Below are 24,527 nucleotides of genomic sequence, written 5' to 3' on the forward strand. Positions count from 1 at the left end.
TATGTTTTGTATAGCCCAAGCCCGAGACCAAACCCGATACATCTTGCCCAAGCCCAACCCAATGTCAAGTCAGTCACAGGTCGGTTGGGTTGAACCCGCCTGACTTTCACCCCTAATTGCACATACAAAAATGGTGTAGCAATCAATACCTCCAGCCCTTACTTGAATGGCAGTGATCATCTGATCACGGTCATTGTGCCGCATGCAACCCAGCGGTCCACCTCGATCCTGGGCAGGCTCACTTGGGTCAAACGTGCTGAAATCAAGTACAAGGAATTCCTACTGGATCATAGCTCGTGTACTCAAAAGGCCTTCATACAAGAAAAATAAACTAAAACTAGTGTTTTCCTTTCCTTCTAAAACTACCTGATTCTAAATACCATCTATATACTGCACAAAATAGTTCATTAAATAGTATCTACATATGATGAAATGGACAACTAATAACTAATGCTTTTTTTTTTTCTTTTTTTTTTTTCTGATTATTCTGAGGATCGAAAAGTGGACCTGGCTAATCGGATCAATGGAATTATTCTCCTGTGTGAGGGGTGGTCCCATGCTGTGAGGAATGGGTGATGTGGGAAGCACTGATGCAATTGGTGGCGTCAAAAGAGTTCAGGATTGCATTGGCATGGGCGGCCTCGGGAGGATGGTGTTGGCAAGCTCTTCGTTCAACTTCACTGGAAGTGGCGGCATGTGCTTCATTACCCCCGGCATGTCGTTCAACCTGCATGAGGCAATCCATGCACATGGATGTTATCCCATGGGCTGGTGCTTGACATGGCAACCACAGAAAATCCAACATGCTGATGTGTCCGTAATGTAGAAAGACATGAACTTGCATGAACACTAGTTGTAAATGCAAACAGTTGGGCTAGGTAACTCACATGGTGGTCCCATAAAGAAAATGGGATTCCCCAAAATCATGCTGATCCAACCATCAAGAGGTCGCCATGTGAATTTCAAGGTTCCTGGGTGATTCTCCTTTTTTTCGTATCATGCAGTCCATATGATGATTGGATCAGCATGCATGACTTTTGGGCCATCCCTAATTTCATAGGCAATCCTGCTGGATGGATTGGATGCCATATATACACCACAGTGAGTCCCACATGCAGCTAATTGCGCTTTTTCCGTCTACAACTAGTTGCATATGAGACTTCCCATGTGTAAGATGTATTGCATATAAGCATTTGGAAATGATATTTATCAGAAGTCATGATTTACTGATTTGAGGCGCCCCAGCCATCCTGAAACATCAGCTGTATTGTCTATTTTTGCCGGCCATACGAATTGTAGTGACAGTAGGGCAGGGCATCTAAGACGTTTCATTTTATTGCCATCTGATAATATCATTTCCCTTGCATGAAAATAAATGGAGGAAAAGGGTTTTGAATGGTTCCTCCCAAATTTTAGCCTTCATTTGGTTTACCACACACACACACACACACACACACACACACACACACACACAAGAAAGGTGTTTTCACCCATTTTGTTCGTCTAGGCCAACCATTGTGGCATGGCCGCCAACCCTCAGATGCCCCAGCAGCCAGGAAGTACTCTCTTCAACATGAGCATGATTAGTGCAAGGCCGCATGCATGCATGCATCTGTGTAAATATGTATGCATGTGTATTTGATAATGAGAAAAGAGGAAGAAAAGGGAAAGTAATATACTCATTTAGGATGCTGAGAATATTATCCCGAGTTTGGCAGAAGAGACTGATGTTTTCCTGTATCTGCAAGAAAATAACATATGCATCAATATAGAACAACAATGTTGTGTTCAATTTTGAGAAAGTAGATTGAAGCATAAAATTGTTCAGATTTTTTTTTATATAAAAAAGCAGCAATCACAGGAGGAAAGAAACAGATGGCAAAATGTTGAATAAGCAACAGAAATCTCGTAAGCATGTCAAGAGTAACCTTTCAAAAGGCAATGGTTGGATCAGCTTGTAGGTCAACTGGCCCAACCCACTTTGAAGTGGGTGCAGACCATGTGTGGAGTTGGTCAGGCTCAGTCTAGAAAAGGAGGTCCTTTTAAGTAAAGTGTGTTGGACTGACCAAACCCCCCAACACAGGTCATCAATGGACTGGGCCAGATGAACTGACCTGACCCAAATCACATAAGAGCTTTGATATCTAAACCCCTCCATGGTTGGCATGCTTTCTCATTGCTTCTATTTGCAAATGCTAACTCCATTTCTCTATATCTAACCAATAAACTGAAGTAACTAGGGGGTGAATTATGAGCATGCGTTCATTTTCGACAAGTGGGGCCCATGGTTTAGGAATCCAAACCACTGATCTGTTAGATCTACTGTGGATACACCAGGACCATGCTCCAGAAAGATCTCCGAGATATGATTGTGGGGTTGGGTCGTGTCAGGCTTGGACTGGGTGAATTTTGAGTTGGGCTGTGTTGGGCCCTTTGTTAATGGGTTGCAGGTGGGTTCGGGCCAGAATTCTTTACCCATTTAGTAATTGGCTCGGGCTTGGGCTGACCTCGACCCAACCCATGGCCACCACAAGTCAACAGCAGCAAAATCATCATCATCTAAGCCTATCCCAACTAATTGGGGTTGGCCACATGAATCCTCTGCCATTCCACTCTATCAAGGGCCATGACTTAGTTCTAAAGTCTACTTCTCCTCACCTTGTTACCTATTCGTGCTATACTGCTATTACTAAATTCCCTTGAATGCATTCATTTCTAATTCTATCATTCTCTGTCTTGCCACTCATTCATCTGAACATCCTCATTTCAGCCAACTGCCCAACATTCTCTCCCATAAAGCATGGCTAGTCTTATAGCCATCCTATAAAATTTCCCTATTAGTTTCAGTGGTACACCACGATCACATAAAACTTCAGAGCCACATCTTCATTTCTTCCACCCCACTTGAATTCCATGGGCAACATCCTTCTCAATCTCTCAACTCTCATGAATTATCAACCCGAGATATTGAAAGTGGTCATTTTGGCAAACTTCTTGGCCATCAATCTTTGCTAATTCCTCATTCCCACTCCTGTTGTTACTAAAACTACACTACATGTAAGTCTGACTAATTTTAAATCTTTTAGAATCTAAAGCAACTCTCCATAAATCTAGCTTTGTGTTTATGCCCTCCCTCGTATTGTCAATCAAAACTATGTCATCTGCAAATGCCTCGTTAACTCAAGCATAACCAATGTGAATAGGTACTGGCTCGATGCCTACCCCTGGTGTAAGCCTATAGTAATTGGGAACTCACTTCTCACTCCACTAGTGGTCCTGACAATTGTTATTGCTTCCTCATACATATCCTTAATCATCTCTCCCGACGCCCATTGGATTAACTCTATAGGGACTCTAAAGTTTTTTTTTTTTTTTTTTGAAAGATGACAATTTTATTAATTGAAAGGCCAAAAAGGCCAACAATGTAAAAATAAATAAAATTACAACGTATCCCAGACAGATCAAGAGGGAGCAATCCCTGATTGCAGGTGACACCAACATGCACTCAATTACATTACTTTTGGCCTTGATAAAGACTCCTAATATGCTCCTTGACAAATTATTGAAACAACGCTATTTCTTTTCCCGCCAAATTGTCCACGAGCCTACAAGCAAAGCCAACCTCCAAATGCCCCTCCCCACCTTCCCTACCCCTCCCCCATGCTAAGCCCAAAATAGATCCGATACCATCCTTGGCATCATTCGCACCATCCCAAACACAGACAAAAATTTATCCCACACCCCCATGGCAAATGGGCAATGGACGAAATGGTGATCAACCAACTCATTATCCTTTAAAAAAAAAAAAAAACTCATTATCCTTCCAACAAAGAGAGATGTTGACGAGGATTAAACTCCTTTTACGGAGATTATTAATAGTGAGAACCTTGTTCCATCCTACTAACCAAGCAAAAACCACAATCTTCTCAGGGGCACCATAGGACCGAACAAAAGATGAATGAGCCGGGACTTCTCCCAAAGAGGATCCGCTTAACAATGAAAAGAAAGATTTGAGTGAAAGTAAACCCGACTTATCTCGGAACAATTTCATCAAGTCCCTCTCTAAATTGAGCACTACCTCCAAAAGCCACTTCAAGAGAGCAAGGAATTCATCAACCTCCTCTTTCAAATTCCTTCTACATGGTGGGGTCCAAACACCGGACAAGCCTTGCCACGAGAAACAATGGGGGGCTACAGATATGCCCAGATCCGAAGACACCGAAGCCAGGCTTGGATAATCCCCTTCCAATTTAGAATTGCCAACCAGATATCATTCCAAAACCTCACATGATGCCCATTGCCCACTGAAAATCCCATCCCTTAAACCTTCCCTCCAACCCCACAATTGCGCTCCACATCCTTGTAGCCTCATACATGATTTTTTGGGCCACCATACCGATTTGTTGGGCCCATATTTTCGCATAATTATACCTTTCCAAAGACCATCCTTTTCCGTCCAAATCTCCATAGCCAATTTGCCAAATAATGCCTCGTTAATAGTTGCCAACTTCCTAATCCTTGCACCTTCACTTGAATATGGTTTGCACACATTGTTCCATTTCATCAGATGAAATTTCCTCTTTTCCTCCACACATTTACATAGAAAGTCTCTCCTAAGCTTTTCAAACTTTAGCACCCTCATGGGACATTTGAACAGAGAGAAAAAAATATAATGAAAGATTCAAGAGGGCAACATTGTTTACGACAAGCCTACCACCCGAAGATAGATGACACCGCTTCCATGACGGCAATTTCTTCTCAACCCTTTCGATCACTTGGTCCCAAAGATGCTTAACTGGCTTCTCAAATCCCAATGCATAGTGGCAACCCCAAATATGTCGAAGGGAAAGAACCAGCCCTACATCCAAACACTGTTGCCATCTCTTCACCACCTCCTTAGGAATGCCAATGCCTAGCATCTCACATTTAAGAGAGTTCACCTTTAAGCACAAAACTGCTTCAAAACAACAAACAAACATCCTCAAATTGTCCACATGAACCTCATTTGCATCACATAACAAAAAAGCATTGTCTGGAAATTGAAGATCAGACACTTGACGATAACCCATATCCACCATAAAACCACTTATTTACCCCAAAGATACTCCTTTCTCTAACATTCTACTACAGGCTTCCGCCACCACAACAAAGAGAAGCAACGCGCGAGAGTGGGTCACTTTGGCTTAAGCCTCTAGAGGACTTAAAAAACCCCTTCAATGACCCATTAACTAGAATCGAGAACTTGGTTGAGCTAACACACATGTAGATCCACTTTCTCCATTTATCGCCAAACCCAAGCCAACCCAATGTATAATCTAAGAAATCTGAATTGACATGATCAGAAATGGTTTTCGAGAGACCACACTGGGACTTGAAAGGGAACAATTCATGCCATTTGAGCGAAATGAAAAATCTATCTTGGAGTGGATAGGCTTAACCTGGCCATCTGACCATGTAAATTTGACATTCTTCATTGGAAGATCTGCTAAGTCATTTTTTTTGCACCCAAGCCAAGAAATCTTCCATGCTACACGAGATCACCATGGCATTCTCCATTTGCTCCCAGCCTTGTCAAGCTTTGCCCACAAATTACCTTGTTGCCTTGGAGAGTTCGACCCATACACAGTCAAAAAGGCCCACTTAAATCCAAGCGTCAGGTCCTTCAACAACACCGATCCCAAGAAATCCCCGCTCCACCACTCTTCTTCTCCTCTTTCACCCAGATTGATGGATTCCAAATTATAACAACCCCACCTGCATCCTTCGATACCTAGACTTTTGATTGACCCATCTACATTTCATTTTTTTTTTTGGAACCTGGGAGCACATCTTAGTCTCCTGCAATGCAACAACCTGAGCCTTGCAACGCTTAAAAAAGTCCTCAATTTGGGCTCTTTTCTAGGGTTAGCCCATACCGCTCACATTCCAACTAAGGACTGCCCCCCTTAAAAAAAAGAAAAAAAAGAAGAAGCAACCGGTGCTAATGGTTCATGACACCCTTAGAAAGCTAACAACCCCTCTCTGAGCTAATACACTCCTTTTAAATCTGCACTTTCAATAAGTTGGAACAAAGCCACATAATCCTCCTCACACGTCCTCGAAAGTAACCCCAATCATCCGACCCATGTTACCCAAAGCTTCCCGAACCTATCTCATACCTTTTGCCCCTGAGACTTGATCACGCCCCGATGCATCCTGAATCAGAGTCCCCTTCAAACCATCAATTGCCCTCTGACTAACCTTCTCAGGACTGGTGTTCGAAATATTGATACTATTGGCCGATATTATTGTTATCGCGAGCCAACGATATCAAACCCCTCAGAAGCCCTCAAAAATTAAAAGAAAATCCTGGAATTCTTTGTATCGTGAGATATATCACAAGATTTTGCATAATATCGTCAAATATGGCTGATATTGATGATACATTGCATAATATTAGAAATTTCGTCTTCCCATCCAAAAATTTCAAAAATACAGAAAAAAAATTCTCTTACATCTGAGTCTCTTTCGACTGGATTTCGTGGGCCACGGATGAAATCGCCAGATCATGTATGAAAAACCCTAATCCCCTCCCCCCCCCTCCCCCCTTTTTTTTTTTTTTTTCTTTGAGGATAATTGTTTTGGAAGGAAATCAAATTTTCGCCGAGAATTACAAGCATTCGGGTTAGGATTTGAAAAAAGTTGGAATTTTGGGATAGATTTTTAGTAATTTTAGGTTGGGAAATAGTGATTTCCAGCCAGGATTTCGGTTTGTGGTTGCGGACATAGGACCGCCTTTAACGGAGAAGAGAAGAGTCTCTCTCTCTCTCTCTCTCTCTCTCTCTCTCTCTCTCTCTCTCTCTTTCGGTCTCTTAAATTAGGGAGTGGATTAGGAGTTACGCAGGTAACAACTTATTGAGTGTTAACCTTACCTTGTGGGGTCCACCTTGATGAGTGTGGTTCAAACCACGCCGCCCATCCGGTTTTTCATATCATTCGAGGACTCTTGTGCCAAAACTTAAGCAGATCCAAATCTCAGGTGGACCATACCATTGGAAAAAACGGTGAATGACCATTAAAAGAATTTTGTAGGCCAAGTAAGTTTTGGGTCAAGCTAATATTTGTATTTTTCTTTCATCGAGTTTTGTTTGACCTTATAAACGGGTTGGATGACAAATAAACATTACTGAGATCCTTAAAATAGGCCTCGGAAAGTTTTTAATGGTAAGCATTCAATCATCACTATTTCACGTGGTGTGGTCCACTTGAGATTCGGATGTGCTTAATGTTTGGGACCAAGTCTTAAAATGGGCTGGAAAAACGAATGGACGGAGTGGATTCACAACATATCATCAAAGTGGGCCTTACGATAAAGGTGACACCCACTAAGCTATTACCCGGTAACACCTAATTCACTCTTGAGAGTGGGTTCGGTGTGACTCGATTGCACTAAAGTTGGTACGACCCTTCTGGTGGGGCCCACCTTCATGTATGTATTGTATATCCATTCCGTCCATCCATTTTTAAAGATCATTTTAGGTCATGAGACAAATCCAAAGCTCAAGTAGACCCCAACATAAGAAATAGTGGGGATTGAACTCCTACCTTTAAAAACTTCATGGGGCCGCAAAAGTTTTTAATCAAGCTAATATTTTCATTTTCCTTTCGTCCATATCTAGCTGAACTTATGAACAGGTTGGATCTCAAATAAATATCATGGTGGGCTCCTAGAAATGGTTTTAAGTTTAAACGGTAGGCATCACTGTCCCCATAGTTTTCTGTGGTGGGGTCCACTTGAGCTCTGGATCAGCGTCATTATTTGGATCATGCACTAAAATGATCTATCCAAATGAATGGACGGTGTGGATACAATACAAACATCATGGTGGGGCCCATAGTTAGGGTCCCACTCACATTTCATGTTCCATTTTGTGCGTGGATTGGGTACTACCCCCATTGGGACGAGCGTGACTTCAGCGGAACTCTGGATTCACCAAGGTGGGTGGGATCCCTGACCGTGGGACCCACCTTGATATATGTTCCATATATCCATGCCATCCATCAGTTTTGAAAATTTATTTTATGGCATGATCCAAAAAAATGAAGCAGATCCAAATCTCAAGTGGGCCATAATAAAAGAAACAATGGTAATCGACCATTGAAAACTTCTCATGGGCCACAAAAGTTTTGAATCAAGTTGATATTTGTGTGGTCTCTTCATCCAGGTCTTTGTGACATTATCAACAACTTGGATGGATGAAGTTTTTAATGGTGAGTATTCAATCACAACTATTTCCTATGGTATGGTCCACCTAAGACCATGGACTTGCTTCATTTTTGGAATCGAGCCCTAAAAGGAGCTGTAAAAATGTATGGACGGTGTGGACGTAATACACATGCATCAAAGTGGGCCCTACAATTAGGAATCCACCAATCTCTATTAAATATTTTGTTGGATGGCGAATAAAAATTCCGTTGGATATGGGTTGCCTATTGACAATGCATAGCGTAGGATCCTGCCAGTGCATAGCTTAGGACCCTTTACAAAGAAAACTTATTATGTACACTTCTTTTTTGAGATTTTATGATTTAAAAGTGTGTATTAAGGTCTTTTTAAATAATCCCTGAAGTTTCATTGAAAAATTCAACAATTTTCCCAATGTTTCCCCATGTTTCCCAAAAAAAGCGATAAATTACGTGATACAAACGATATATCCTGTGCGATAATCGAAAAATCGATACTATCGGCCGATATTATCGGTATTGGGCCCCAGTGAGACGAAACTCCTCCGATAACCCCCAGAAGATACTGAAAATCCAAAAATTCAGATATCGCACGATATATCGTCAATATAACCGATACAACCCACACCGTGCGATATCGCGGTATTTCTGCCTCCATTATTGTCGGAAATCAACAAACAGAGTCATGGACACTCACAGGTGCGTTCGCAGGGGACTCATGAGTCCCACTGTAGCCAACAACCCACAACAATAAAAAGTTGATGCCGTAGGTTGTGGAGAATCAAAAAATTTTGAATTAGAAAACGAAAAAAGAAAGAGAGAGAGAAATCGGAGACTACCTGTAGCCGTAGGCTGTAGTGGTGATCGGAGGTGGGCCATTCGACAAGTATCTGTATCCCTCTTTCTTCGAATTTTTCTCGCTATTTTCTTCAATTTTTCTCTTTCTTCGTTGATTGGAGCGTGCCCGTGCGGATTTCTCGTTGAATTTGAGAAAACGGAACAAGAAATCCTCCTTTGGAACCCTCGTTGCGTGAATGAGAGGGAGAGCGCTCGTGACGGAGAGGGAAAATGAAGAAGATGGCACAGGAGGGGTGAAATGGGGATCAACGCGGGAGCTGGTTTACTGAGCACGCTCTTATCGTACTCAGTAAACTTAGTTGGGCCCACCTTTAATGTATGTGGTCTATCCACGCTGTCCATCTGTTTTCCCATCTAAATTAAGGAGTTGATCCCAAAACTTAGAGACGGGCAGTGGATCATACCACAGGAAACAGTGGTGATATTGATTTCCACCGTTGAAACCTTTCTGGGCCCTGCAGTGATGTTTATCAGTCATCCGAACTGTTAATAAGATCATATAGACGTGGATGAAGGGAAAATACGAATTTAAGATTGATCCAATCATCCAAGACTTCTGTGGCCAAAAAGGGTGTTTTAACGGTGGATGTTCAATTCAATTGTTTTGTAAGGTGTGGCCCATTTAAACATTGTATATGGTTTATTTTTGGGCTAAAGCCCTGAAATTATCTGGTAAAATGGATAGACGGAGCGGATAAAATACATAAATCATGGTGGACCTCACATGAGTTTACACAGTACGCTAAGCGTAGTGAGTTACCGTACAATCGCATAAAGTGGTGTCCGTGTTCTGTGGGTCCCACGGTAATGTGTGTCGTATCCACACTGTCCATTAATTTGGAAATAATTTTTTTAGGGCACAACACAAACAATGATGTAGATATAAATCTTTAGTGGACCCCGCCACAGAAAAAAGCGGAGAGAGTGACGCCCACCATTGAAACTCGTAGCATTCTTGAGGGCCCATCATAATGTTTATTTGTGATCTAATCTGTTCATAAGTCCAGGAAGATATGGAATAATGGAAAACACAAATATCATCTTGACCATCCATCTCTTGTGCCCCTCAAGAAATTTTTCATGGTGAATGTCACTCTCTCCACTGTTTTCTGTGGTGGGGTCCACTCGAGCTCTGGATCTGACTCATTTTTTGGCTCACGCCCTAAAATGATCTATTCAAATGGATGGACGGTGTGGATAGAAAAAATACATCATGGTGGGACCCATGTAACTTGGTGACGTCGCTTCAGTAATCCGCGCCAGGATTTATAGCGGAAACGGATTGGCTACTCCACGCAACACCAGCCTTTCGTTGATGGTCAGTGCTCTGTGGGCCCCACCATGATGTGTGTGTTTCATCCATGCCTTCCATTTATTTTTTATAGATCATTTTACAGTGTGAAACTAAAAATGAGGTATATCCAAATCTCAAGGGGACCACATTATAGGAAACAACGTTGAATGAGCGTCGACCATTAAAAACATTTTGGGGGCCATTAAAGTTTTGGATAAAGCTGATTTTTGTTTGTTCCCTTCATCTAAGCCGTCCATCCCTTTTTCTCAGATTATTTTAAGCATGAAAACAAAAATGAGGTAGATTCAAAGCTAAAATGGACCACACACATGGTTATTAAATGCAACCAAGCTTATTATTTGGTATTTGGTGTGGTCCACTTGATCGTTGGATCTACCTCATTTTTGTGTTCAAGCCTTAAAATGATATGAGCAAAAGGCATTGATGGCCTGGATGTACAGATACTGCACGGTGGGCCCACCCACAGAACTGCCCTTTCGGGGCTAGAGACGGGCAAGGGTAGGACGCATTCCGCGTGTCGTGCAGACGCCTATTTCCTCGCAGGATGATGACGCTGCAGGGGGGGGCGGCAACGTGATGTTTTTGAGAAATCTGCCATGTTTATCCATTTTCTGACATATGTTTAACATTGAGGCCTAAAATGAGGCGTATCCAATACTCAAGTGGACCTAAATTGTGAGTATTGAACATACACAATTGAAATATCATGAATCAAGCTAATATTTGTGTTTTCAATTCATCCACGTGGGAATGATGTTATTAAAGGTACGGATGTCATATAAACATCACTTTCTAGCCTATAAAGTTTTCAACGGTAGGAATTTTCCTACCCACCTTTTACTCTAGTGCGGCCCACTTGAGCCTTGGATCCTTCTCACTTTTGGTCTCAAGTCGTAAGATGAGCTCAAAAAACGGATGTACGGGGTGGATTTCTCAAAAATGTCATGTTGGGCCCCACCCAGGTTTCCAGCACAGGAACTTCCCGCGAAAGGCTTTCGCAAGAAATCCGCATCCGTCTCGCGCAAAGACGAGCACTGATGCTCCTCGGGCTCCAGTTGTACGAATGGTTCAAAGGAGATCAAAGTTAAATGGGCCCTAAAGTGATGTATTTATTATATCTACACTGTTCATCTATTTTTAGAGATCATCTGAGAGCATTATCCAACAAATGAATCATATCCAAAGATCAGCTGGATCACACCACAGATGGCAGCGAAGAATATGATTTTCACCGTTAAACAATTCATGAGGCCACCATTAAAGATCAGTTGGACCCAGGCAGTGGAGATTTTGTGACCCCAATAAGGATTTCATGGTAGACATTCAATTCACACCGTTTTCCTTGGTGTGGTCCACTTGATTTTTTAATAAGCTTCAATTTTTGGCTAAAGACTTAAAATTATACGGTGAAATGGATGAACGGGCTGGATAAAATGCATGAATGAAGATGATCCCACAGAATTTACTCAGTACGCTTAGGGTATCTAGCATCTTTACATGTAGTACTGTTGCATGCATGAACAACTATACGTGTGGATGGTGCTCTATGGACCATTCCTTAAAATAATCTGACAAAATGGATGAGTGTCATGGATATACAGCACATGCCCCAAGGTACAGTCGGCCCATTCCTGATAATCGAGTATTGGATGAGTGTCATGGATATAGAGTACATGGCCCTAACAAGTACAAATATAATATTATTTTACAGATAAAATATGCCGGGAGGAAGAGGAGGTAGGCAACCTGATATAGGGTGAAGGTACGGTCGGCCTATTCCCGATAATCGATTCGGGAGTATTTATAATTTATGTGGCCATGTATCGAAGAGAGGTGGGGTAACCCGCTTAAATGAGCATTTAGCGGGAGGGTATCGCAATATTGTGGATTGCCCGAAGTACTCACAGGATGTGCGAGAACAGATGGGTACCATATTGAAAAAAAATGTGAAGACAAAAGATGAACGATATGCACGAGAGGGAGATTAGGGAGGAGTTGGGGCGGCTACCATATGCGGGTGAGGATGATGTAGTGGATCTCGATAATGATGATGATCCCGAATACAGATGTGCAATTCAAGAGTCCATACGGGATCAGTGGAAGAGGGATCGGGATAGGAGGTGGGACACAAGTAGGCCTAGATTTGAGGGGTCTATCCATGAGTGTGGTGAGGGCAGTGGAGCAGGGGAGAGTGTTAGGGGTGGATCAGGGGAGGGTAGTAGGCGGGGAGAAATATGGGGCTTGGGCAGGAGTAGTAGCATGCGGGTGCTGGATCTACCTTCAGATCCGAGGATGTACAAAGAGGCAGGAGGAACACAAAAGAAAATAAAAGAGATGTTTAGTGGAGGGGATGTGAGGAAAAAAGTTGAAAATTTTATAACAAAATTTTTTATATACGATCAAATCCCCGCAAATGTCGCGGCAAGTCCGCACTTCAAAAATATGATAAGTGCAGCGTAGGGGTGAGGGTGTGCAACCACCCACACCCGTACAGATCATGGGGAAATACTTGGATGATGAACATGCAGAAATGAAGACATGTTGATTCGTATCGGCAGTCATGAGAGATGTACGGCTGCACCATTATGTGTGAAGGTTGGACCGGACCAACGAAGATGTCGATTATAAATTTTATGGTCTATTCCAGGAGACGGACGGTGTTCCTAAAGAGTATAGATGCGAGTAGTAAGATCAAAGATTCTAACTACATTTACAAACCAATGCACAACGTCATGCAAGATGTTGGGAGGAAAAATAGTGCAGTTTGTTACGGATAATGGGAGTGTATTTGTTAAGGCGGGGAAGGATATTCAGAGCAAGTATCATATGTATTGGACCCCCGGCGCAGCCCATTGCATCGATCTCATGCTGGAGGGGATCGGGGATAGGCCGTCAGTGAAGACTGTAATTACTGATGCACGGCTCATCACAAACTCTGTATACAACCACACATGGTTATTAACCGTAATGCGCGAGAGGTGTGGTGGGGATATAATGCGCCCTGGAGCGACGCGGTTCGCCACAAATTATATCGCTTTAAGTAGCCTTCTCAAACACAAACAGGGGTTACGAGAGTTTTTCACCTCTCATGATTACGTAGAATGGAAAAAGAGGTTGACAAAAGTAACTTATAGAATCGAGGAGCTGGTGCTGGGAAATTCATTTTGGGATAAAGTGCATGGTGTTGTGGGTATTCTAGAGCCCATTTATGTGGTGTTGAGGATGGTGGACAATGAGACAAATCCGTTGATGGGTCGCTGTATCCGTCTATACAGCTGATGAAAGAAGCCATCATGGTTAAAGCTCCCAATGCATATAAGTGGGTGCATGCAATAATAGATGACCGTTGGGAAATGACTCTTTCTCACCCACTACATCAGGCTGGTAAGTACCTATATGGATTTTTTTTCCATATGCAATAATAAACGAGGGTTGTACTGATGTGTATATGTTGGTTTTTAGCGTATTTCCTGAATCCCAAATACCACTATAGCCAGAACCTCTTGAAGATAATTCATTAAAGAGGGTTGTACATGAGGTGTACGATCATTTATTCCCCGACTATCCGGGGAAAGGCACCTTTGGTAGTGAGGTAAATATGTTCACTTACATTCTCCTTATCTTCATCTCAATCATTAAATACTTATTCTGGTTGCTATATACCATCAACCGACTGTTAAATTCCGCGACGCGGTTAGAATGTTTGGGTGTCACCCTGCGGTGAAGTCAAGGAACGCCATGATGGCATATGAGTCACTGTAGTAAACTTCTATATTATTTTGAAAAATCTAGGATAATTAAAGAATCTTATGATATGCAGGCGAATGGTGGTCCATGTATGGGACTAACTGTGAGGCTGCGAGGTTTTACGACGACTGGCTGTCCGTGTGCTTGCACAGACGGTGTCCTCGTCACCCTGTGAAAGGAATTGGAGTACATTTTCCCTCATGCATATAAATAAACGTAATAGAATAGGGTATAAGAGGCTTCAGAAGCTAGTGTATTGTCACTACAATATGAAGTTACGAGAGACGCTGCTTCGTTTGGAAGGAAGAAGAAAAGTGCAGAAAGACCCACTAGACCTGATGACAGTCGAATAACATACATATGCTGAGGATGCAGAGGATGACCCAGTTTACTAGTGGGTTAGGTCGGATGACTTAGATACCTCGGATGGGCGACCAGAGCCACATATTGCGGCAGAAGCAGAGACACAAGGGATTGATGTTGACACACATGTGGAGCAGCAGAGGTCTCCTGATGAGGCATTCGACCCATTGACGAGGAGTTCAGAGGGCAGCCCGAGGCAGTCATTATCACACGGGACATGTGACGGGGAAGCATTGTCTGACACCAAGACTGAGTCAGAGAGTGATGCGGGAAATGAGTCCAATGATGATGATGGCGGCGATAAGGGTGATGATGACTCTGATGACAATAAGGATAATGATGATGATGATGATGGTGGCGGCAACGGGGATGGTTGCGACGCGGGTGGGAATCAGGATAAGAGGCCTCTTAGCCCTTTTACCGAGGAGGAGAATTTCGATCATTCCACACAGGACCCTGACCATGGTTCTCATCCAGGAGAACCACGACCCCGTCTTGTTTACAATAAGACATACATGCGTCAAAAGCTACTGCAGAAAAAGCAGACTCGTAAACTTTCATATTTTGAGCTGTTGGCAAAATGCATGAGGGACACAAGCGTTCGTGGCAGGCGAGGTGGTTCTAGATTTGGATCACGAACAAGGGAGGAGAGCTCGAGTTACAGGCCACAACATGAATCTGGAACACAAATACAGGAGAGTAGTTCCAGTTCTGTACTGCAGTATGGACATGGATATGGACCTAGTGGATATGTGACGAGTGACTCCAACAGTTACGGCACATCGTTTTTCAACCATGGTTAGGAGTTCACTTCTGCATATGGGCAGGGATATGAGCAGCAATATGGATATGGCCAACAATATGGATACGAAGGAGTTTCATATGTGCCATTCCCAGATCCATATCAGTTACAGACTGTGACGATTACGCAGTACCCACGGATGGGTGTATTGATTCAGTTCGGAGAGGATGAGTACCAGTGTTATGTCAGGGAGTATCTTAACTGGTACCACTCTACTATGACTTGGGCACAATATTGTCGATTTGTGGATCAGCAGTACTATGCCCAGCCCCGTCGAGATGGAAATGATGATTATGAGCCACCGCGCAACTCTATGTGGGTCTAGACCACAACTAGTCCCCATCATTGATATGTATATTTCTCAAATTTTACTTATTTAGTTCTTCTTTTCCTTTTCAATGAATTAGTTGTGTTTTCATACATGACTATGATATAATTATAAATATCATGCATTCAATTTAAATATAGTTGCGTTAGTTCAGTTGAACATCGCATAGCTTAGGACCCTATACAAAGGAAATTTATTATGTGCATCTTTTTTTGAGATATTATGATTTAAAAGTGTGTATTCAGGGCCTTTTTAACAATCCCCAAAGTTTCATTAAAAAATTCAACCATTTCCCCAATGTTTCCCCATGTTTCCCAAAAAGTGTGATAAACTATGCGATACAAACGATATATCCTGTGCAATAACCGATACGTATCTGTATCCCAAGGGTGCGATACATTGTGCGATACCAATATTTCGAACACTGGCGATAACCGATACGTATCTGTATCCCAAGGGTGAGATAACCGATATTTCGAACACTAATTAGGACTAACAATTGCAATATGAAGAGGAGAGATGACTAAGCTTCTATTGTCTCCACTTCTCCATTATTGTGGACCACTGCCAACTCCTGCACTTCGTCAACAACACCTAATTTAGTATCCAAGATTGTCGAAGACATCTCATCAAATGAATAAGAGAGAACCCCATTCACTGACTCGGAGGCCATCGTCACCCACAGGTTCAAATGCTGCTAGGATTCGCGCTCCAATGCCTTCTGCTGACTTTCCATGGGATGCACTTGTCCGTAGAGAAGAATAACGAAGTAGGCATTTCTAACCAGGCTTGAAATAAGTCTAACCCGCATGTGGGATGACTAAACGAGAGGGAAGCACATGCCGCTGAAGCTTCAAATATCACCCAAGCCTACCCGCCCCCCGCCCCCCCCAACACACACACACACACACACGCAAACCCCACCGAGCTTGACTCTCTGCCATGTGGAGATCCTTCCTCTTCTCCTTGTATTTCCCCATCAATTGTCTTAGGAAAATAACTTCAATGGTAGACCTCCCTAACATGAAACCAAACTAATTTTCAGATACGTTCATCTCATGCCTTTGTCTTTGCTCAACTATTCTTTCCCAAAGTTTCATAGTATGGTTTATACATTTAATTCCCACGATAGTTAGTGCAACTTTGGATGTCTCCTTTAGTCTTATAAATAGGTACCATGTGTACTTTCCTCCGTTCATCTAGCATTTTCTCTGAGATCAGCTAAATACTATGCTTGTTCTTAGGAGGAGAAGATGAATGGTTGGATGGTCTTTAGCCATTGAAAGCTTGGGTTAGGTTGCTCCTATTACAGATCATCCCCACATTTTTCCTTGAAGGATGCTAAAACAATTTCCAGTGGTGATCTATTTAATTTATAGCGATAATCTATATAACAAGGGTATGACATAGACGTGCCTGCTGATATAACTAGAAAAACTCAAATTAATGACTCAATTTTAACTAGTCTTAAATTTTTTGAGTTTTGTATTAGACCCGAATTGCATGTTTGGACTAGTGCACAGGATATTCTGTACCAACGGTTCCCACCTGTCCATTTATGATGATCATGAACCTTCATCCTTATTCAAAATCAAATATACCATTCAATCCCATGTCATGAAGAACTTCTTTGCTTGGGTGGCTAAACATGAGCTGGTGGATTTTCCATTGGGGGGTGCAAAGTTCACGTGGTCAAATGGTTAGGAAATGCCAACTCTCCCCATGTTGGATAGGTTCTTAGTCTCCTTAGCTTGGTTGGAAAAGTTCCTGCTCGTGGTTCAATGGGGCCTATCCAAACCCACTTTTGATCACCACCACATTGATCTTGAGGCCTCTCTTGATGATTAGAGCCATACACTTTTTAGATTTGAGCTTGCCTGGATGGAGGTTGAAGCTTTCTGCTACCAACTTGAGGAGTGGTGGGGATCCTGTCAAGTCGTTGGTTATGCAAGTTTTCACTTGTCAAATAAGCTTAAGCTGTTAAAGGAGAAATAAGATTTGGAAGAAAGAAGTGCTTGACGGTAGGGAGGCGGAGTTTGATGTGATTTTGAACGAGATTAACAATCTTGACATCAAGGAGGAATATGGGCAACTTCTATTGAAGCCACAAGAGGAGATTTGTTATCCTCTAAGTATGCTACTCGCATTAAAGAAGAAGAGATTCGGTGGAGGTAGCGATCAAGAGTGCTATGGCTCAAAGAGGGGGACAAAAAAAACTTAGTATTTTCATAGTATAACAAGTGCCAGAGCTCGGGGAAACCACATTACTGATCTAGTGGTGAATGGCTCTTATTCCTCAAACAAGGAGGTCATTTGTGAGGCGATTGTGTCTTTTAATAAGAATCTCTTATGTTCGGCTGCGTAGAATCGGCCGCGGTTGGATAGCTTGGAGTTCCCGAAACTATTGGACGAGGCAGCTAGATCTCTTGAATCTCCTATCTTAGCGGAAGAAGTTAAAGCAACTTTGGACTTGATGAGCGGGGATAAGGCGTCAGACTTGAAAGGTTCTAATGAAGTTTTTCAAGTCTTACTGGGAACTGTGAAATCGGATGTTATGAACTTTATTTCCAAGTTGTACGAGCGGAGTCGTCTATCTAATGAGCTAGGTGCAACTTTCATTGCCCTTGTTCCCAAATTAGGTGCAAAGCTAATCGAAGATTTTAGACCCATAAATTTGATTGGAAGCCCGTATTAAATTCTAGCCAAAGTGTTGGCGATCTGATTTCAAAGCGTGTTGAGCGAGATTATTTCTAAGAATCAAGGAGCTTTTGTCATGGGAAGACAAATATTAGATTGCACTTTGATAGCACATGGGTGCATTGACTCGAGAAACAAATGCAGGAAAAGTGGGGTAGTTTGTGATATATCGTCGATATCGCACGATATTTTGACGATATCGGATGTCATCATCCGAAAAAATTGGGAAAAAAAATTAGAGGGTGGATTTCGGTACCTGTAGAAGAGATCGCCATGATCGGAAGCTTCCATTTGGCGGGCCATTCGAATTGAAGCATCATTCCTAGGTTTCCACAAATAAAATCTCCGATTTTGGAGAGAAATCCTGAGACATCTTCGCCGATTTGGGAGAAATTTTTGGGTTCCAGCTTCCGGAACCCTCTCTGCTTAAAAAGTAAAGGTCGTTCAAGCCTTTTTTTTTGACGCGGATTAGCTACTGACAGGTTAAGTCGCGAGATCGCTACTGAAGTGACGTCACCAAGTTACGTGGGTCCCACCATGATGAATGTGTTATATCCACACGGTCCATTCATTTGGAGATATCATTTTAGGACATGAGTCAAATAACGAGGCAGAAAAAAATCTGTAATGGACCCCACTACAGAAAACAGTGGAGAAAGTGACATCCACCGTTGAAACCTTCCTAAGGTCCACCGTGATGTTTATTTGAGATCCAACCTGTTAATAAGTTAAAAAAGATATTATAAAAGGGAAAAAAATATATATCAGCTTAATCGAAAACTTTTGTGGCCCTCGGAAGTTTTTAATGGTGGGCGTCACTCTCTCTACCGCTTTCTGTGGTGGGGTCCATTGGAGCTTTGAATCTTAGTCATTCTTAGGTTCATGGCATAAAATGTTCTCTCCAAATGGATGGACGGTGTGGATACAAAACATACATCATGGTGGGGCCCACGAAACTTGGTAACGTAAATTCAGTAGCTACTCAACCCGTCAGTAGCCAATCCGCAACCCCACCCTTTTTTTTTTTTTTATCAAAATCCAGTACTGCGCACACCACCTAGCTGTGTGTTGACGTCACCAAGTTCTGTGGGTCCCATCATAAGCTATGTGTTATATCCAGACTGTTCGTCCATTTGGCGAGCTCTTCTTAAGGCTTGAGCCGAAAAATAAGACAGATCCAAAGATCAATTGGACCACAATGCAAACAGCAGTGGTAGATTGAACGTCTACGATTGAAACCCTTTTGGGGGTCGCGGAAGTTTGGATAATATGATATTTATTTTTCCTCTTCATCCAGGTCCGTGTGACCTAATTAACAGATTGGATGGAAAATAAACATTATGGTGGGCCCTTCAAATATATTAATGGTGAGAATCAGTCCCCCACTACTATTTGTGGTGTGGTCCACTTGAGCTTTGGATATGACTCATTTTTGGGTTCATGATCTAAAATGATCTCTCCAAATGCATGAACGGTGTAGATATAATAAAAACATTATTGTGGGGCCATGTAACTTTGAAATATTTGTACAACTTGCGCCGAGGAGTGTCAGCACAGTACTAGGATTTCCTACCAAAGCCTTCCTGCGCTTGAAACCTTAGTGGGGCCTATCATCGATGTTTGTGAGGAATCCACTCCATCCATCCGTTTTGTGAGATCATTTTAGGACATGAAATAAAAAATGAGTAGGATCTAATACTCAAGTGTGCCAAAAATGTGAGGATTGAACATCTACACTTGAAATATTCGTGGGGCCACATAAGTTTTGAATTAGTCTAATATTTGTATTTTCAATTCATCCATGTAGGAATAATGTTATGAACGGTATGGATGGCATGTTAACATCACTGTCGACCTAGGGAGGTTTCAACGGTAAGGAATTTTCCTACCCACCTTTTCCTTTAGTGTGGCCCACTGTAGTCTTGGATCCTGCTCATTTTTGCTCTCAAGTGATAAAATGATCTCAAAAAATGAATGGACGAGGTGGATTTCTTATAAACATCACAGTGGGCCCCACCTAGGCTTTAAGTGAAGGAACTTGGCAGGAAATCTGCGTACGATCAGCGCCCCACCCCCAGTATGGTGGGAAGTGGATCCCCTAGTGAGCAGTGTACTTTGTAAACTTTGTGGGCGCACTATAATTCATGTATTTTATCCACTCCGTCCATCCATTTTACCAGATAAATTTATGGTTTGAATGAAGAGAAAAAACTACTATTAGCTTGATCCAAAACTTTTGTGGCCCATTAATGGTCAATCACCATTGTTTCCTATGGTATGGTCTACCTAATTATTGGATCTGTTTTATTTTTTGGATAATGTCCTGAAATGATATGGAAAAACAGATGGACGGGGTTCATACTGAATATAGTTGTCTTAGTTCAATTGGACAACGCATAGCTTAGGACCCTATACAAAGGAAATCTATTATGTACACTTCTTTTTTGAAACTTTATGATTTAAAAGTGTGTATTAAGGGCCTTTTTAACAATCCCCAAAGTTTCATTAAAAAATTCAACCATTTTCCCAATGTTTCCCCATGTTTCCCAAAAAGTGCGATAAACTATGCGATACAAACGATATATCCCATGCGATAACCGATACGTATTTGTATACCAAGGGTGCGATACATATTCTAAGAATCAAGGAGCTTTTGTCATGGGAAGACAAATATTAGATTGCACTTTGATAGCACATGGGTGCATTGACTCGAGAAACAAATGCAGGAAAAGTGGGGTAGTTTGTGCAAGCTTGATATTGAAAAAACCTACGACCACGTCATTTGGGATTTCCTTGACTACATGCTTCACGAGTTAGGTTTGTGGGCACAAATGGAGAGGTTGGAAGCGAGCCTATGTTCAATCGGCTTCCTTCTCTATTCTTATCAATGGTTCTCCAGAGGGGCATTTCAAAGCTTCTAGCGGCATTCGTCAAGGCGACCAGCTTTCCCCCTACTTGTTTGTGGTGGTTGGGGAGACCCTTAGTAGATTCCTCCACAAAGGAGAGGTTGTCGGCTTAATTAAAGGCTTTGAGGTTATAGATGGGGGAATTCAAATAAGCCATCTCCAACATGTAGATGACACTATCGTATTTTGCAATGTGGACATGGAAGTGGTGGATAATCTTTAGAAAGTTATTGTATGTTTTGAAGCAGCTTAGGGCCTTAAAATTAATATCACTAAAAGCGAAATGCTTGGCTTTCGAGTGAGCAAGGAGGAGCTATCAAGATTGGGGGAGGTGTTTGGATGCAAAACTGGGTCGTTCCTTTTGTCTTACCTCGGTTTGCCTTTGTGCACTGGGAAACCAACCAGGCACCTTTAGGACAAGGTGATTAAGAGAATTGAAAAGAAGGCATCCAGCTAGAAGAGGAGAGATTTATCTTTGGGAGTTAGATTAATGCTCATCAATGCCGCCTTCTCTAACATGCCAGTATATTTCATGTCTCTATTCAAATGCCTGAAGTTGGTTCTTGATAGATTGGAAAAGTTAAGACAGGATTTCTTGTGGCAAGGTTGAGAAGTCAAAAAGAAGTTTTAACTCATCAATTTGAAAGATGTTTGTAAACCGATTGCGGAAAGTGGAGTGGGAATTAAGGAATTAGAATCAATGAATTCAACTCTTTTAGGGAAATGGTTTTGGAGACTTGGTTCAGAAGAAGGAAAACTTTGGAGGGAGATAGCTCCAAGTACGGGGAGAGTGAAAAGTTCTTCCTTATGCCAAGTGTCTGGATTGTGGAAGACAGTGTCTTCAATGGAACATTGGTTTTGCAAAGGTATTTCTTTCTCCTTGACGAACCATGGTGTGAAGACCAGCCCCTCTCTCACTCCTTCCTTGCCTCAGTTCGTCTTGCCTCAAATAAAGAAGTCTTGGTGAAGGATTGCTACTCCATTTGCAGTGGTGCGGTTGTTTGGTCCCCTCCTTATAGGAGGAATTTGTCAAATGACGAGATTGTAGAGAAGGGGGCTCCTTGGTCTCTTGAAGGACAAAACTCCTATGGTTGATGAAGAAGACTCCTTGATATGGGTCGGCCATAGGTCGGGCCAGTTTTCGGTCAGATCTTTTTACTGGCTAATGCACAAATCAGCTCGTAATCTCTCATCCCCGTACCATTGTTGGTACTATGGTGCTCCTCCTCGGGCGGCAGCATTTAGGTGGTTAGTTGGTAAAAAGCAAGTCCTTACTATTGAAAATTTACAAAGAAGATCTCTTATTCTTCCCAACATTTGTCTCATGTGCATGGAAGTGGCAAAATCGATCAACCACCTCTTCATTCATTGTTCCTATGCTGAGTCACACCGAGTTTGGTTGTGGATCTTATGTGGGTGGGGCACCAAGGGGGAGTGGGGAAAGCAGGCAAGATCCTTCAGAGGCTTGTTTTGTTTTGTTTTGTTTTTGGGGGTTTTTTGGTGAAACCGAAACGGGAGGGTATTTCAAAACAAAAACCCTTCAATTCAGGAGGCTATTAGGGAGATTAAGATGATTTTAATGAGTTGGGCCTCTTGTATGAAGGATGTTTCATCTGTAGACCTCTCCTCTTTCCTTGCTTTGTAGTTTGGTCGTATTCTTTTGCGCGCTTGGCACACCTTCTTAATAAATTGCTGTTCTCTCTCTCTCTAAAAAAAAAGTGTATAGGATCCCTGACAACCATATATGGACAGGTGGGGGCCATTGGGATTAATATAAAGGAGATTGTGCAATCCGATCACATGCATTCTGATACATTTAGATGGATATGTCAGATTGTCAGTGTACTAAGAGTACCTTCGGCAATGGGTCGGGTCAACCCGCGGGTAATTTACGCAGCCAACTTAGTTCGAGAATTTCACCAAATGATCAGTTGTCGTGATTGAAAGCCATGTTATCTGAATAGGATTCTAGCAACATAGCATAGGATCTAAAAATGGGTAGTGTTAACTTCCTTAAAAGAAATAGTACTCTTCCAACATACATTAGCTTGAAGTTCAATTGCCAGGTATTTTTCATGAGCAATCAATTGCTAGTAGCTTTAAAATAATTTTTTTTTATAAAAAAAAAAAAACTGAAATTCGATCAGCAATGGAGAAAGAAATCAATGTTATTGATTGCTCTTACCTGATACGCTGTGAAATTCGCAGATATTTGATTGAAGACCTGTGCATTTTGCTCTAGCAGCTGTCCTGTTGCACCTCCAATCGCTGCAAGCAGTGAATGCAAAAATATATCAGTGATTTCGACAGGAAGTATTGCCAGTGATCCTGTCAATTTTAGAAGGTGCAAAACTACACTGGTTACAATCACGTGCGTGTAAGGTTTACCCAAAAAAAAAGAAGGGAACCTGCATGTAATGAAGACCCAAAAGAGAGTTGACTGAAAACTCATATATTTTTTTCTTAAGGTAACAGTCTCTCTCTCTAAATATCATTGAGATATTCAAGTACTTCATGGAGCTCTGTGAGCTTTTTGAGAAACTGATCAGATCTTTTTGGGCAGTACAAAATCTAACTATCCCTTTTAATGCCACACTAACCTACACAATCATTTCTTAAGAACTGCAAAATTATGCCAGTTTTTTTTTTTTTTTTTTGAAACAATTGAAAATTACTAATAGCAGAAATATGAAAAATATTCCAAAAGTTTATTTTGTTTAGTATTTTTATATATAATAAAGTCATGAGCTTTGGGATTTAGGTGCTCCACCCCAAAAACAAAACACAACTTTATTCCTTTTCCCCTTAATTTTCCTGTTTCTTTTTTCAAATTCCTCAATCCTTCTGCCTAACTGAATTAACCTCAGTTTGATGGGCTGTTTGTTTACCACTTAATATGCCACTGAAATCTTAAAATCAGATTTCAGCCACTTAATATGCTATTTTGGGTGTTTGTTTAACACACTTATAAAAAAGTCCTTAATGAAAATTAATCACGGAATTAATTCAGGGGTGGTGTATGCGCAAAAAACGTTAAGTGATTTTGATGGAATGCAGTAAGTGATTTTAAGTTAAAACATTTTTTCTAAATGACAACTCTGCCCTTTTTGAAGTAACTTTTGGTGAAAGCTTTTAGGGCTAATTGTATAGTTGTTATGTGGACATGGCAAAGTTCTTTGCGCCCATCATGATGTATGTGTTATATCCACCATGTCCATCCATTTTGCCACATCATTTTAGGGCATGAGCAAAAAATTGAGGCAAACCCAAAGCTCAAGTGGACCACAC

General features: G+C 41.7%; 1 protein-coding gene across 1 annotated transcript in view; it reads right to left on the reverse strand.

Annotated features, from left to right (window-relative positions):
- Positions 1-267: 267 nt before the first annotated feature.
- Positions 268-24,527, reverse strand: part of LOC131240185 (uncharacterized) — a 35,610-nt gene continuing 11,350 nt past the window's right edge. Inside the window, exons 5-7 of the mRNA XM_058238289.1 lie at positions 23,425-23,507; positions 1,680-1,741; positions 268-727 (exon numbers count right to left, since the gene is read on the reverse strand). Of these exons, the coding sequence (XP_058094272.1) occupies positions 616-727; positions 1,680-1,741; positions 23,425-23,507 (257 nt within the window). The 3' untranslated portion in view covers positions 268-615. The remainder of the gene's footprint in view (positions 728-1,679; positions 1,742-23,424; positions 23,508-24,527) is intronic.

The sequence above is a fragment of the Magnolia sinica genome, chromosome 3, assembly GCF_029962835.1.
Source record: "Magnolia sinica isolate HGM2019 chromosome 3, MsV1, whole genome shotgun sequence".
NCBI classification, from domain to species: Eukaryota; Viridiplantae; Streptophyta; class Magnoliopsida; order Magnoliales; family Magnoliaceae; genus Magnolia; species Magnolia sinica.